This window comes from Stegodyphus dumicola, chromosome 1, assembly GCF_044657685.1.
Source record: "Stegodyphus dumicola isolate Sdum_Otavi_A_Nest chromosome 1, ASM4465768v1".
Lineage (NCBI taxonomy): Eukaryota > Metazoa > Arthropoda > Arachnida > Araneae > Eresidae > Stegodyphus > Stegodyphus dumicola.
In genome coordinates this window covers 116,637,732-116,653,140 of record NC_140768.1, presented here as the reverse complement: position 1 = coordinate 116,653,140, position 15,409 = coordinate 116,637,732, and the positions used below count along the sequence as shown (strand labels likewise).

The following is a 15,409-nucleotide window of genomic DNA, read 5'->3' as shown; positions in this document are numbered from 1 at the left end:
TTTCCTTTCCCTTCCATTGTGCTGGAGAGGGATAAAACTCATCTCGTTCCTACCTTTTTACATTGTGCATGAGCAGAAAAAAGTTACATCGTTCCTACTTTCAAATAATTTTAACAAAGTGCCCAAGCCACATTTGATGTTATTATCGCTTTCAACAAATATGCCAAATTTCAAAATGCGCCAATATATAAAGTCACGTATATCTTCAGACATTTTGAATAAAAAAGTCTAATTTTTTGCAGGTATCTTTAGAAATACATCTAATTTAAGATGATGGTAAAAATTTTATAGGTTATAATTCAAAATTTTTTTCGAAAAATTTATAAAAGTTATTTTAAAATGCAAATTTAAAAAATAAATCATTAAAAATGGGTGAATTTTATTTGGAATAAACTTAAATTTCGAAATGTGAAAAAAAGAATCAAATAAGTTTAATAAAAAAGAGAGAATAATAAATATATATCAAATTGAATTAACATTGAGGAGCTAAAATTTTGAGAGCTAATTTTTTAAAAACTGCTCATGCACTTTTAAAAATTTGGCAGTTTGGCATAATTTAAGTCGTAGAATCAAATTATGGAAAAAAATTTCATGTCATTTCAGAAAAAGTCCCATTTTTTGTCAAAATACCTAAATTAGAACAATGCTATATATCAATCTAATACATATCCTAAGTTGTGTTTTTGAGACATGAAAAATGCAATTTGAATTTTGTCAATCCACCCAATAGAACAGGAGGTATAGAACTGTTCCTTTTTTTTTTTCACAGTGTACATTGGCTTTTAAAAAGAAATGGCATAGGCATTTGAGAAGCGAAGCAGCAAAGCGTCTTGCCAGGAGGAAAGCTTAAGTGAAAGTGGACGTAAAACTTCAAAAGAAGGAGGGAAGGAGCCAAAGGTTTCAGTTTGAGTTAGAAAAGTTTAGGTTTACAATTCTTTTTAATTGGTCAAAAGGTATCTACATTAAGTATTACATAACATGAAAAGATCTCGAATTTTGGAGAATAGATGGATTTACGGAGAGAGCATAAAATCTAAAATTATTAATTTTAATGTCACCTATTATTCTTAAAGCAGCCATCGTATTTTGTTATTATAGCACATACTTTCGTTGAGCAGCATTATAATATTTTTACATTATACATTTTGAAAAATAATTTTCATGATTAATCAAAAATGCCACTTGTATTCAAAATTATAATAAGATATGTCCTTACATATGATTCTGAAACCATAGTCTTAACTAAGATATTAAAAAAAAAAAAACAATCTTGCTCTTTTTTTGAATGGAAAGTGATAAAATCTTTAGTGCTGTGAATCATGTTAACTCATGATAACATAAATGTAGCAACAAATAATAAAAAGGAGTCATCAATTTCACATTAAAATTAATTACATAAAATTTTCTGAACTCTTTTACCATACAAAATCTTCACCTTTAACATTTAAAATCTTTAAGCAAATGGAAAATGAGTTGGAGTAAGGCCCAGGCTTCAGAGTTTCGAGGATTTCTGTAGTATGTCCATTACCTGCTGTTGGAAAACTTTAGCTAAATGAAGAGTGGAGAGGGATTTTAAAGAAAACTATAGGCTACTTGTCATGCTAATCGAAGAAGTTCGTATTTAATTCACGTAAATGAGATTCTTTTATATTCTTCAATAATATTTTATAATTCTGCAGATAGTAGTTAATATGGAAATAAAAACAGAAATTAAACTGCTGCTTATGTCCTCTTTAAAAAAGATAGAAAAAAATCTGTAAGGATTCAGATTTTAATGTTGTACCAGACAGTTTGTTAAGGTTGCTCTCACTGAGCTCACAGTTTACCAGTCTGCTCTTGGATTTGAACCTACTACTACTTTTCTGTATTTTTAACTTTCTTACTGCTTTTTTTGTAGAAATAAAAGTAAATAATGACTTCATAACTATTTTTTTTTTTGTTTTATTACCTTTTTTTGTATTTTTAACTTTATTTTTACATTTTTGTACCTTAACTACCCTTGTGTATTTTTAAATTTAAAAAATGTTTTCAGAATTTTTTATTTAGTGTTAAGTGTTGCCATTAATGTTTTCATCATTTTCTCAGTTCATCATATCAATATATCAGTGTTTAGTTTTCTTCTTAGTAAGATGACTTAGACAACTTTTATTTTTAACTTAATTTATTTAAAACATCACACACTTATGCCACATAAAATCAATAGCAAAATTTCAAAATGTTTAAAAACAGCCTACTTTTAGAATTCCTGAAAGTGTTGTCATACTTTTTTTATATTTGCTATATTATTTCTTTAATACATGGCAATAACATTAAGTGACAACATTCTTTTATTTGAAAAATGATGCAGACTCAAAAGTGAGGTTGAGCTCTCCTTGTAAGAAACAAAGAACTTTTCATATGAATACTTACTAAAGTTTTTAAAATTTCTGAATTCTCATCTTTCTTTTGTCATTGAAAATCTGTAATGCTGAGCAGTTTTGCTTTAAGAGTAAAAGTCTACTAGGAGAACTAAAGGGTAATTTTAAGGAAAAGTAAATAAAATATTTTCTTAATTTACTTATTGGTGATTAAGTATGAATTATATATTTAATTTATATGAATATTTTTTATTTAATTTTAATAAAGAAATATAGAAACAAAGCCATGTACTAAAGTAAAAGGCCTTTGCAAACAGAAATTAATTTCATTATTCTTTCAAAGTTTAAAACGGAAATGAGTTTTTGCATATTGGTAAATGATTTTATTTAAAAAAAAAAATGTTTTGATGCAGAACTAAAAATATTTTAATTTTTTCTGCTGCATAATCTAGAAATGTAGGCTGTTTGAAAATATAGCTACATATTTTATTTTTATGAAATTGATCATTTTCTTGAAATTGATCTTAGATAAATAATTTTATTTATAAAATTGTTTAAGAGATTTTCATGAAAACAATTTCAAAAGTGTTGCTAGAAATATTATGTAAATATCCAATTTTACTTTAAAATGTCTTTAGAGTGAAAAAGTCCAATTAATCCAGAGTTCATTAGGCTTTAATGAGCAAAACATCTTTGTACTTTTATATGTAAAATTCATAGAGGTATTTATACTTAATAGTTTCACAGACCAATAAGAAAGTTAATGAAATGGATTATTTTTTGCCTTAATTAATCACCCAAATGACAACTTTTGTTTCCTAGTTTCTTCTTAAATCTGGTCCATAGCTTGCTGAAATCATTAAGCAAGAAACAGTAAAAAGTAAACTATGTCATTAAACTCATTCTATAATATCTCTATCAATTCTAAAATGGAAATGAATTGAACGTTGAATGTAAAGGAATGAAACTTTTTATATTTATTAAAGTGTAGCAAACATTTTAATTATTAGACCTTATATATATAAAATGTTAGATTTATAATTTTAAAATAACTTTCCTTCCTCAATGCTGATACTGTTATTAAAAAAAAATTATTTTATTTTGAAAAACTTTATAATTGAAAGTACATATTTAGGATTAATATTGAAGGAAGTAAAGTATATAGTCAACTTTTTTGTAATATTCCATGTAATGTGATAAATAAAGAAATAAAATTCATACATCTACCTTATAGTAAATATGTCTTAGATATAGAGAAAAAAAAAACAGCCCATTTAGTCTGGTTTATTTGGAATTCTAATATACCAGTATTATACTCGTGGTGGTCATTTTATTATGGAGGTAGAGGAAGCCATCGTTGCCTCCTATGAAGAGACATACAATTTTACATCCATGACTTCTATGGGACTCAAGCCCAGGCCCTCAGTGCAGCAGTCCGAGTCATTAACCACTTTCCCGTATGGGCGGCAACTTTTTGAAAGTAGAATTGATGTTTGAACAGTGTGCCATCGATAGTTTCGGTAAATAATCAACATTTAAATAAAAGTTATGTTTATAGTGTAAAATTGCAGGTTTATTCTTGAATAGTTTTAGCGGTTTTGTTTTTTGTGCTCTTCCAGTCGTTGTTATTTAAAATGAAGAACATTACATACAATTTGACAGTCATTTCTTTGCCATAAATATTTTAATTTATACTTTGTAAATATTTCAAGGTTTTACTTAGTTTTCAGCTTAATATTTGTTCCATTTATGTTACAGAATTTAAATTTTCTTTGAATGTTATCATACAATACAAAATCTAGACCTGAAATTTTCAGAATTTTGGCGATTTCAGAAATTTCCGAATTTTAAATCATCAGTTTAATCTAGTAAGGTGAACATAGACATGGCAACATCAGAGTTTGCGTAATTTTTAGGTCATGTAGAAAAATGCTAAACCCACTGTGGTATCAGGTGAGAAAATAATGTAACCACATACCATCTCCACTACCAACCATTCAAGCGCTGAAAGTGTGATCCTCTCTAGCATTTGTACAGTGTCACTCAATGTATTTTTATTGCCTATGATGCAACTCCATAGTGAGGAGGTATTTGAAAGTAACATATGCAAATATCAGTCTGGAGAAAAATTGCATTTACTGCACAACCTTCTTCCTTTTGTTGAGTACTATTATATTCTCCATTCATAGATTTTGTAAGGGGGGATTTATTATTATTATTATTATTATTTTATTTATTTATTAGCTGCTGATCCAGATTTTAGACTTTGTACTGTATGTACCAAGATTTATGCAAATTATATTGATCAGATACTTTATATATTTAATTTCAGGTATTATACCAAGCTGAGTGATTATAGCCATCCAGTATGTGATTATATCTGCAAGAAGAATTTTCTCTGCAGATTACGTCGAGGACAATCAAATGATCCTCTTATTTGCTAAGCCTTTTTCATTTGTGTTGTGATTATAAATCATTTTTTAAATCTTACAAATGTTGTTCACTTTCTGAAGTTCACATATGTACTTTTTTTAATAGCTTTGTGTAAGTTTTGTTAGTTTGTTTCTTTGCCGCTTATTTGAAGTTTACTGTTGCTATTACTCTTGATTGCTTTTAGTATAAAGAAATAGTGCTAAAATTACAGAATTGTGTAAATTTTGAAGAAATGTATAGTATAAAAGATTTAATATTTAATGCACTGTGAATGATATATATATTTTAGATGTGTATCAGGTAGGTTCTGTAGATTGTTTTAATTAGACTTTTATTAAAGCTAAATATCTAAATCAAAATTTAAAATCTAAAGTTCTAAAAATTAAAGTAAAGATTTGTAGAGATGCCAAGAGATTTAAAATTAATTTTTCTCTAGAAATTTCACAGAATATAGATTGTTTGGTGTGTACTGCATAAATTTTTTTCATTAACTGTCATATTTTAATATGTTATAGCTACTGATACTATAGTATGCCTTTTAGAATGCAGCGACATTTCAATAAAAGTTAGGACTACACTAATTGCCTTGGCACAAGATATTAAAGCAGTTGAAAGTAAAAATTATGTGCAAATTATATATTTTATGTATTAATTCTTAAAAAATGTCACATAAATTGTAAATTAGGAAAAAGAAAATTTCAAGTAAAAATTAAAATCTGTAATGAAGGAACTTCATTCCTGTATTTTCTGAAGAAGTTAAGAGCTAAATTAGAAAAAATAATTTGGAAAAATGCTTCAGGAAATAAAATTTATTATTATTATTATTATTATTATTATTATTATTATTATTATTATTAAAAGAGCAAGAAAACAAAACTAGTGTGTATTAAAAAAAAGATAAGGAAATAAATGTCTTTCAAATAAAAGTTAGTAAAATGGTAATTTTGTTGTTTCTGAATAAAGTTACTGCAGATTGAATGCTATTAAAGCATGTATGGTTTTATTACAGCAATAGTGGATAAGGTTTCTACACAACATATTTACTTTCGAGATTGAAAAAAAAAAAGACTGGTTAAAAATGTTATGTCAGTGCTTTAAATATATTTAAATACATTTTAGAATATTAACTTCTTCCGTTAAGAATTATAACTTATAAGATTTCTGTTTTTTATTTGCAATGTATTATTTCTACTTTGTGTACATTTTAAGCAGCTATTGATTTTACATATATATTTCTTCCAAGTTTAAACATGCATTTTTTATTTCTAGTTTTTTAGAATATTGCATATCATTTTCAATTCTTTTAGAATATTTTTCAAATGAATCTATCTGTAGGTAAATATGTACATAGTAGTTAATATTTTGTTTTATATTTTGCGAAGACTTTTTGTAAAGGTCAAGTGTTCATTTGTGTAATGCATTAATTTGATTTGTATAAGTTATAACTACTTTAAATTAGTTGTATATAATGTACAGTAATACGTTGTACAGTCAACTACATTTACATTGTTTATCCAATGTGATTTTATTTGCAGTTTGTAAAATCTATTTTATTAAACTGAATAGTGCTCAAGACAATAAATTTATTTACTTTATATTGATGTTTCTTTATTGCTTTCTTACATATCAGTGAGCACAGCTCTTAAACGTCCAACAAATGTTAGAATTGCTGTTGTACATGCAAATGACATTATAAACTGCACATAGATTATTACTATTTGCATTAAAATTTGCTTCAGAATTTCTCTGGTTATTTGTCTGGTGACAATATGAAATACTTGATCTTTTTCACTTCTTTGAACACTTGAAGCCACCAATTTTTCTATAGGATACCTTTCGAGTTCTTTACTTTTTTTAATTTCATAATTTCTCTTTATTTGTTCCTTTTTCTGAATAACTGATTGATAGTGCTTTTCTAAATTAGGCTTCCTTATCTGTTTGTTATTGTGTAACTTCATTCCCATGGAACCTTTATGCTGTAAACTTGAATTAGAAGAATTAAAATTTTCCATTAACTGTTCATATTGTAAACTTGAAGTGGAGGAGTTTATATTTTCCGTGGAATTATCATGCTGTAAACTTAAAGAGTTCAAATTTTCCATGGAACGATGATGCTGCAAACTTGAATTTGAAGAGTTAAAATTTTCCATTGAACTTCCATCGTGTAAACTCTGTTGTGATGTTCTGTTCTTATTTTCACTTTGGGTTGCATTTTTCTGATCGGTGTAAAAGATAACTCCTGTATAGGTAAAGATGATGCAGTATCGACTTAAAATGTCTGATTGCATGTTAATGTTATATACACATATACACCAAAAAATAAATACAGAGGGTGTTTACACATTTTTAGAATGATTTCGAGGCCATTTAATCAATGTTTAAAATGTGAAGTGTATTCTTTTAAAAGTTCAATCTGGTAACTTTTTTTGTGGCATCGTGATAGGGGGTCATTTCGTAAAATTTCCTAGGGTATTAATTTCTATTCATCTTCCATTGTTTTCTAAAGGCCATCCATTGCGGTGGATTTGTGCTTAGAAAGAAATCTCTTCCACAGATTAAAGACACAATAGTCCATAGGTGAGATGTGAAGGGACTCCCCAGGAATATGTTGAAAACATATATATGCAATACCAGTCTTCATTTCTTCAAAGAAGGCAGTGGTACTTTTACTTGAGTATGACTTGTTGCTTTGCCTTGATGAAGTTCATTCTTTGACAATCACTGAGATAAAGGAATGGAATTTCTTCCATGAAAAACTTTCTCTCGATAGTACCTTGAGTTGATTATAATATTTTTGTCACTCTTTATTTTTAATTTCCCGTTGTAATAGAACCCTGGGACAATCGTAAACCTGAAACTTCATTTCCCCATTGACAGAAGGACAAGGTTTATCCATCTGTTTCTCTTCTTTTTGATAAGAAATAGATTTTTTTCAGGGGGGTCTTGCAGTCATTTAGGTAATCCCATGCTTCATCGAAGGTTGTAATGTATTTCCTTCATCTCCTGCTAGATGGTTTTCATATAGGGTTGTACAGCTTTTCTGCATTAAGCCACATGCCTTGGCAAAAGCTGGTGAATATTATGTATTTTAGCTTTTTTAAGTTGTAGATCTTGGTTTATTATTTTATTTATTGTCACTACAGATGTATTTAAAGACTTTGCAGTTGATTTCTGTGCTGGCGGGTTTTCTTTTGTTACCAATGATTAGAAACTTTTGAAACAGTATGTATCCTTTTATGGGTATTCATTTGGAGTCTTCTTTCCATGTCTGTAGAAGCAATCATTGACAGTTTTTTCCCCCTTTATTGCTTATTTTGCTCTTAGAAATTTGAATGTCATGCATTTGATAGCATTTTTTAATTATGGAATAGGAATATTTCTCTTCAGAAAGTGCAAAAACATATCCATCATTCCACAGCTTGCTTACATGTGACATTTTGAAAGAAGAATCATTTTAAAACTAGCAGACAGTGTTTCTCATTTCAAATAATATGTGGTTGCCAGAAATTTTCATTCCAAAACATTTGCCTTTTTAAAAATTTTTTATCGAAATTCTTCTAAAAATGTGTTAACACGCCTGGACATGAAAAGATTCATTTTCTACATCATAAAAGATGCTAATTTTTAAGGATGTGGGATTGGTATTGACCACTGGGGGTGGATGAATGATGATCAAGAGGCAATAGCTGAATATGCATTGGCAGTGGATCAGCATAATCAAGATCCCCCTTGAGTACAAATAAAATTTACAGTTATTTGTTTATTGATATAAGGCTTTAGCATCCAATAAGGAATAAATCATATTAAATAACTGTAAAGAAAAAAAAACACTAAAATAATTTAACATATTTTTAAAATTAGTACTTTTTATGGAATAAAGGCAATATAAAATCCAAGAGCGCAAGAAACAGCATTATTGTAAGTAGAAGTTTTATATGCGCTAAAGCGTTGAGTATTTCCGTCTACAGTTCAGTTTTTAGAAAATAATTAGATCTTGTTAGACGTGAATTCTTTCTGTTTTTACCGTTTCAATGTCGAAGCGTCGAAAATGTTTAACAGAGCATGAAATAGCAGAAATGATGCAAAACATTTCAGATATTGATTCTGAAATTCTGATATTGATTCTGAAAGATTAACTGAAAGACATTTTCCAAAACTTTGTTCAGAAGAGACTGATAAGAAAATGAGACGACGATGCTTCGTTTGTTAACATTCCCGGAAAAATCCTCCAAAATGGCAAATGAGTCATTACGAGTTCAAGGAATGTAACGTAGGACTGTGTATAGATCCCTGTTTTAAAATTTTTCATACGAAAAGAGAATTTTAAGTAATATATTTAGTTTTCATATTATAATGTTAAAAGTCATAAAATGGTGAGTAATTAAAATAAAATGTGTAAAATATGCATTTAAACAAGAAATAAGGTAATTAAAGTATATATATAAAAATATCTATAAAGCATAAGCCGTTTAAATACTCTATAGAGCATTATTAAACAATGCGTTGATACTTCGGAAATTTCATGGATTTAGGCTTAGTAGCAAAAAAGCCCCTGGCCCTGGAGAGACGCTTGCGGAAGACACTGCCGGCCTCCGCGATAAGCACGCGTTTTCGCTACCCGGCTCGAAGGGGTTAAATGATACTAAGGTCCGGCGATACTTGATGTACCGTCGGGCAGTAGCGTAGCTAGAACTTTTGCCGCCCATTTTGATAGACAAACATATAACCAACGCTCTGGCACTTCTTTTATGTAGGGAAAGGTGCTACTTTGGCAGACGGTTGCGCGGATTTTGGTGAGTAATACAACTTATGGTAAACCCATTGCTGGATAAGTTATTTATGGTAACCGATACTTTGTTGTCATTTTATTTAAAAAATAATGCATTTTATTATGCATAAATTCCGTGTTTTAAATATTATTTATGGCTCCTAATTATTAAAAATCAATTTAATTTTGCATTTTTATTTGAAATAAAAATTTTGTTTATAATATTTTATATAATTTTATGTTGTGGATGATGTAATCAATGACATCACCTTACTTAAAAGTTGGTTTTATTAATATCTAAAAATTTAATCTAATGTTTTAAACATTATTTATGGCTGTTAAATATTAAAATACAATTTAATTTTGCATTTGTTTTAAAAATGATTTTATTATGAATGATTATTTAAATAATTTTAATTCTATGCGTGAGGTAATCAGCTCCCTGATTGGTTACTGAATATTTGTGCATTACCGCGCCATTTTAAAATTTTATTATTCATACAAATATTCCAATTCCTCAAATTTCAAATGGAATGGATATGTCCATTTCGAAGATGAATGTTGTTATTGGTAATTACCAAGAATTATTGGTATTGGAATAAAAAAATTGCCCTTTGAGACCTTATTTTGGCCAACCTGTGGTTCCTAATTTATTTATAAATTGTTAACAGCGTCATAGGAAATTTATTTTAAATTTTTGAAGGAAACCTCACTAATTGCTTCTTCAATGAAGTCCGAGAAATGTGGATCACAGATGAAGATTGTTAAAAGAGGCCATTCAATTATGATTCCGATTTTTTTTTTTTTTTTTTTTTTTTTTTTTGTGTGTGTGTGTGTGTGTGGTACTTATCAATAAACAACAGGTTAAATGACTCAAAAAAAATGTAAGTACATATTTTTCTTTTATTTTATAATTGTACACTTCAATTTTTGTTAAAAAATATTAATACACTATTTTCAAAAATTGCTGAGATAATTATTGTCACATATATTTTAATGTTAATTATATTCTATATAACGTATTTTAAAGTATTTGAATTTAATAATATTCTAATTCTTTTAAATGTTGATATGATGGTTTTTAATTCGATATTCAATTTCAGTAATATTTTAATCTAATTAAACGTTGGCACAATGTTTTTATAGCAGTGTTTTTATTCTCTTTTTTGCTATATGAAAGTAATAATAACCTTACTTTAGTATTTTAGACTCATAGTAAATGTATTTATTTACACTTGCCTTCCATCTTAAAAAACGACATTTTCAACAAAAAGTCAATCCATTACTTTTAACGATATTTATTTTTAAGTTTCGAATACTTTACTATGCATAAAAACAGCGTTTTTGAAGATGGCTGACGATTGCAAAAATCGCGCCAACGTAACTCGCCAAATATCCGTGCAACAGTCTACCAAAGTAGTACCTAAGGGAACCACAAGTCAGCAGACAATTTTAATAATAAATATGCCATAAAAGTAGATTCTAATTTCTGAATATGTGTGCTTGAGAGAGAAACAAACACTTTGTGGAAGATTGAAACTTTGAAGTCATCGCAGACATGTCAAAGGCTTACTTTCCAGAAAGTGCAGAGTTTATGCGAGCGAATACAGTGACTTTTCACTGTAAAGCCTCTGCATACTTTTTTAACGATGCAACCAAATTAAGGGAAGAAAATCGTCAGATTCAGAGAAAATGTCTTCCCTGTGGTATCTTTTTTGACAATTAGAATCATATCAGCTGGGCATCGCGGTCAAAAAGTGTAGGATTCTTCCTTCTTTGTTTGCGAATTTACTAGCGTTTTATCGATTTTCATTGGTGACGCTTTAACCGTTTTACCTTCTATCATTGCTGTGCTAGAAAAAGAATGGTCTCCGTTTCTGTCATCCTTGAAATAATGCATAATATTAAATATCTGGCTGTAAGGAAAGTTTTCCGCCAAAAAACGGAACCCACCAGTGGCCGAGTGGTAAAGACGCTGAACACTGATAGTTCGATCCGAGGTTCGAATCCCGCGAACGGGCTGGCTGCATGGGTGTTTTCGTGGTTTTCCCCATGTGTAACGTGTATACCAGCCAGTTTCCTTTAGAAAGTACTCCACGAAGGCAGATAGCCCTCGTGTGCTTTGCCGTAATTTAATAATCCCAATCACGCCAAAAAAAAGTTTTTAATTAAATTAGAAAAAAAAAAACATGAAAACAGCACCTTTAGTGCGGGTAGTAATCACCACCCAAATCTATGATTTTCTGCCGACGTTCTGATAGTTTTTGAAAGCTTTCGGCCCAGAAACTTGGTGGCCGTGAGTTCAAAAGTAGATCAACGTCATTTCGGGCGTCCTGTGCAGAATGGAAGATAGCACCAGTAAGATGTAGCTGCAGGTGTGAAAAATGGCAGTCATAGTCCTTGTTTTTGAACTTTCGGTACCAAACCTTCACAGTGTCATATGATACAACATTAGTACCTAAAGCTATACGCATGCTTTGGTGATATTCTCTAGCTGACTTTTTGCAACAGAACTGGAAGTAAATGATAGTTCTAATCTGTTAGCCTGATAGTCAGAGTCGTAGCTAGGGTTTTCAGCGCCCAGGGGCAACTGAAGATTTCGCGCCCCCTACTGCTTGCCAAGGATGGAAAAAATTTAATTCTAAAATGTCGTAACATCAGTTTGGCCCCCCTTGCCCCCCTCTAGCTACGCCCCTGCTGATAGTTCTATTTCAGATACCTTGTAGTTGATGATAACGATATTTTTTTTTTATTAATTCCCATCACAGCAAGTCTCTTTCGTTCATATGCCAAAAATCATTTGACAAAATAGGATTAAATACACCAACGCGAACTGGTTGCGCAGAAAGATATTTGCTGAGGCGAGAAATTTTTGTTAAATCTCAGTATTTAGAACTTAAATTCAGCTAGAGCAAGGCTCCACCATGTCTTAGTTTTTGAATGAAACTGCAGTTCCAGCCATAGCCGAAAATAAAATGAGGTCCAATATTTTGTTATATTATTTAACACTATTTATAAGTAACTGAATGGTTTCTTAAATTTTTATTTATCTCTTTACATTTTATTGAATTTAAATTCAATTGTTTTTATTATTTTTTTTATTTATTATCTTCTTCCGGATGGTTTTCCATGGGGCGCCGACACTTTAAATTTTACAAATCAAGTTATGCATATAACTACAAAAAAATGTCAAAACGAAATGTAAGAGAATTAATTAAAATTCTGCGTTTATTTTGGGAGGAAAACTTTTAATTCCAACATTTTAACGTTATATTATTATCACTCTGCTTGTTTTTATCTATTGGGGAAGTCTTCGATGTTATTGTAATGGTCTGCTACATTGCTGCTGTTGCTATTATGCATACAGCATCGAAAGGCTTTTTAAATGCAATATATACATATGTAGTTCTTACATATTTCTTTCTTGATTGGTTTTTATTTAGAAAATGCTTCTGATAGCTAGCAACACTTACAACAATGAAGTGGAAAGTTCGCACTCGTATTAGAATATTTGAAATTTTGTTCGGGAGATTGTATTTTGGAATAAATTGCAAAAATGTAAGAGAACTGCCCTTCCATGTTCCTGTTTCGATTTTCTTACCAATATTTCGTGTAGTGAAAATTCTTTTTCTTCTCAGTTTAATTCATTATGAATTTAGAATTCAATTTAGGATATAATTATTCTTCATCTGCCTCGACGATCCATCTGACTAACCGTATAAAATGCTGTTGCACCCAAAAAATGCTGCTGCCTGTGACGGACCGCTGTTTTGAGTGGTGTAATGGTTACCAAGACTGGCTGCCATATCATTGAGCTAAGACTCAAATTCAGGAGAAAGCATAGCAGTGTTTAAGTGCGGCATGGGGACATTTAAAGTACTGGCGAACCGAAAGTCCTCTTGAGTAGTTTTAGAATATGGGAAACGTGTTGGATCCTCGAATCCCACCTTTCTTCCCATACCACAAAACAGTAGGAGTCATCTGAACGGTTAGTGCGGTAGGGCATATCTGCACTACCACCCCAACCTACCCGTACCTATATTTTCTACTGTTATTTTATAATTTGTTTGTTTTTAATCGGTTACCTAAAAGCATTCGAAAGCCGTCTGGACTTTCGGAAGGAAATTAAATGGTTTTTCACGTTATAAAACCATAAAATTCTTCCGCAACCTGCCAGCTGTCTGGCAGGTAAACTCAGAACAAAATTCCAGTGTTCAACAATCTTAACGGCTTGACCATTAGTGAACACATATTTTCTCTGAATTGTAGCTTTTAAGAAGTTTCCTATTTAATTTTATTCCTAAAATTTTCTATTCTATTTTTAAAAATAGCTAAAGCTAATAAAATAAAACAAGCAGAAATTATCTTTTCCTCTAGTATTCTTCGATTTCTCATGGCGGAAGTACAAATTGTTTTAACTGTAATATTAGTTTTTGACAATTTTAATCCAATTCGTGCACTTCCTTTTCCTCATTTCTTCGCATTTTCATTAATTTCTCTTATCAAATATATTTCTTTTAAATTTTTCAGAATTTTCCCTCTCTAAAACAATTTAGAAACATCTTTTGATTGCTTTCCTTCTATAGTTTTAAATTTTATGTAAAATTTATTATCAAAATGCACATTAAATATCTTGGTATTAAAATTTTCTGAAATCTCTTCTAATGAGGGAAAAAAAAAGGATCCATTTATTAAGTCCAAGGGTATCACAATATTTAACGCCATATTACAAGACAGAACGATTTCAGTAAAAATTAGAAAATTCGTTTAAATTTTTTGTTATTATTCAAGGGGGACAAAATGTGAAAGAACGTTAAATCATTATTGTCTCGAATTCACGTTATAGTGAAATATATAATACTTTAAAAATAAGCTTCTTTGTCATTTTATTGCATAAAGAAAAAGGTATTTTGTTTTCAATTAATATTAAGCAATAAATAGTAAGAAAACACATACCGTTATCAAATCTGTAAATTACGGTCAAATCATTTGTTGTTCGTTGTGAATTTGCAGTCGAAAAGTCAAGAAAGGCTAAGATAATTGACAAACGAATGTAGTTCATCATATTTTAATAACTGAATTTAAATTAATAGAAAAGCAAAGTTATCTAAATTAAAAAATTCTACGGTATTTTTAATTTGTGGAAGTGAACCAGAGCATTATCTTAAAAACGATTGTTGAAGTAACGGTTGTAACTCGAGCTTTAAAAATGTATGAACAGACAGAATTTTCATCGATATTAAATTTTCAACTATTCAAATATTTTTAAGCATTTAAACATTTTTAAGCTCTCCTGGCTAAGTTACTCCTGGCTGAAAACAGTAAATGAAAATTTTGGGATTTTTCAAAGATACAGTGCTGAACAGATGAATTGGAAATATGGCTATACGTTTTTGACTGCATTATGTGATGACAAAGCAGGTTAGAAAGCTCCTTGATGATGATAGTTTTAGTGCTAGCGAAAGTGAGATGACGCGCTAATTTCTCAACTGTTATTATAAAACGACAGCACGAAACTCGTTCTTTATCGTAGGTCAGAGAAAACGATCTGTTGTTCTGTTTCGACTGTGTTCAGACTAGGGCCCTTCAGTCTTTGGGGGGATGATATCAGGAATTCCAATCAAACTCATTAGAGTGCTTTTTCTTGAGCTAACAGGAAACATCTTAATCAGCTCCTTCCTTCAGCCCACAGTGGTTTCTTTCATTTTGTTTAGCGAATGCTTATTTTTGTTTCATATTTAATTTTCTTAACGACGATATGGAGGTAACTGCAGTTAATATGCAAAAATATTCCACAATCAAAACGCCTATGTGCGGGGTCAGCGAACGTCTCCGTATAACAGCATTTTGC

At 30.0% G+C, this 15,409-nt stretch overlaps 2 protein-coding genes across 4 annotated transcripts in view; one reads left to right on the top strand and one right to left on the bottom strand.

The window, feature by feature from the left end:
* LOC118195959 (sphingomyelin phosphodiesterase-like) overlaps positions 1 to 6,385 on the top strand; it is a 203,475-nt gene extending 197,090 nt beyond the window's left edge. For all 3 annotated transcript variants that reach the window (XM_085819714.1, XM_035367306.2, XM_035367307.2), the window contains exon 13: positions 4,690 to 6,385. In XM_085819714.1, coding sequence (XP_085675840.1) covers positions 4,690 to 4,801 — 112 coding nt within the window. In that variant the 3' untranslated portion in view covers positions 4,802 to 6,385. The remainder of the gene's footprint in view (positions 1 to 4,689) is intronic.
* On the bottom strand, positions 6,151 to 14,722 carry LOC118195960 (uncharacterized). Its single transcript, XM_035367308.2, has 2 exons — positions 14,515 to 14,722; positions 6,151 to 7,029 (listed from the first exon to the last, which is right to left on the bottom strand). Exons 1-2 carry the CDS (start codon positions 14,621 to 14,623, stop codon positions 6,410 to 6,412), a joined length of 729 nt encoding a protein of 242 aa, XP_035223199.1. The 5' UTR covers positions 14,624 to 14,722; the 3' UTR covers positions 6,151 to 6,409.
* Positions 14,723 to 15,409: the final 687 nt, after the last annotated feature.

Bases quoted from the DNA above. Each gene is read 5' to 3' on its own strand.
- LOC118195960 (XM_035367308.2), bottom strand. From the start codon at position 14,623: ATGATGAACTACATTCGTTTGTCAATTATCTTAGCCTTTCTTGACTTT. The intron at 7,030-14,514 runs GTATGTGTTTTC...TTACCTATACAG, and splicing joins AATTTACAGATTTGATAACG to GAGTTATCTTTTACACCGAT.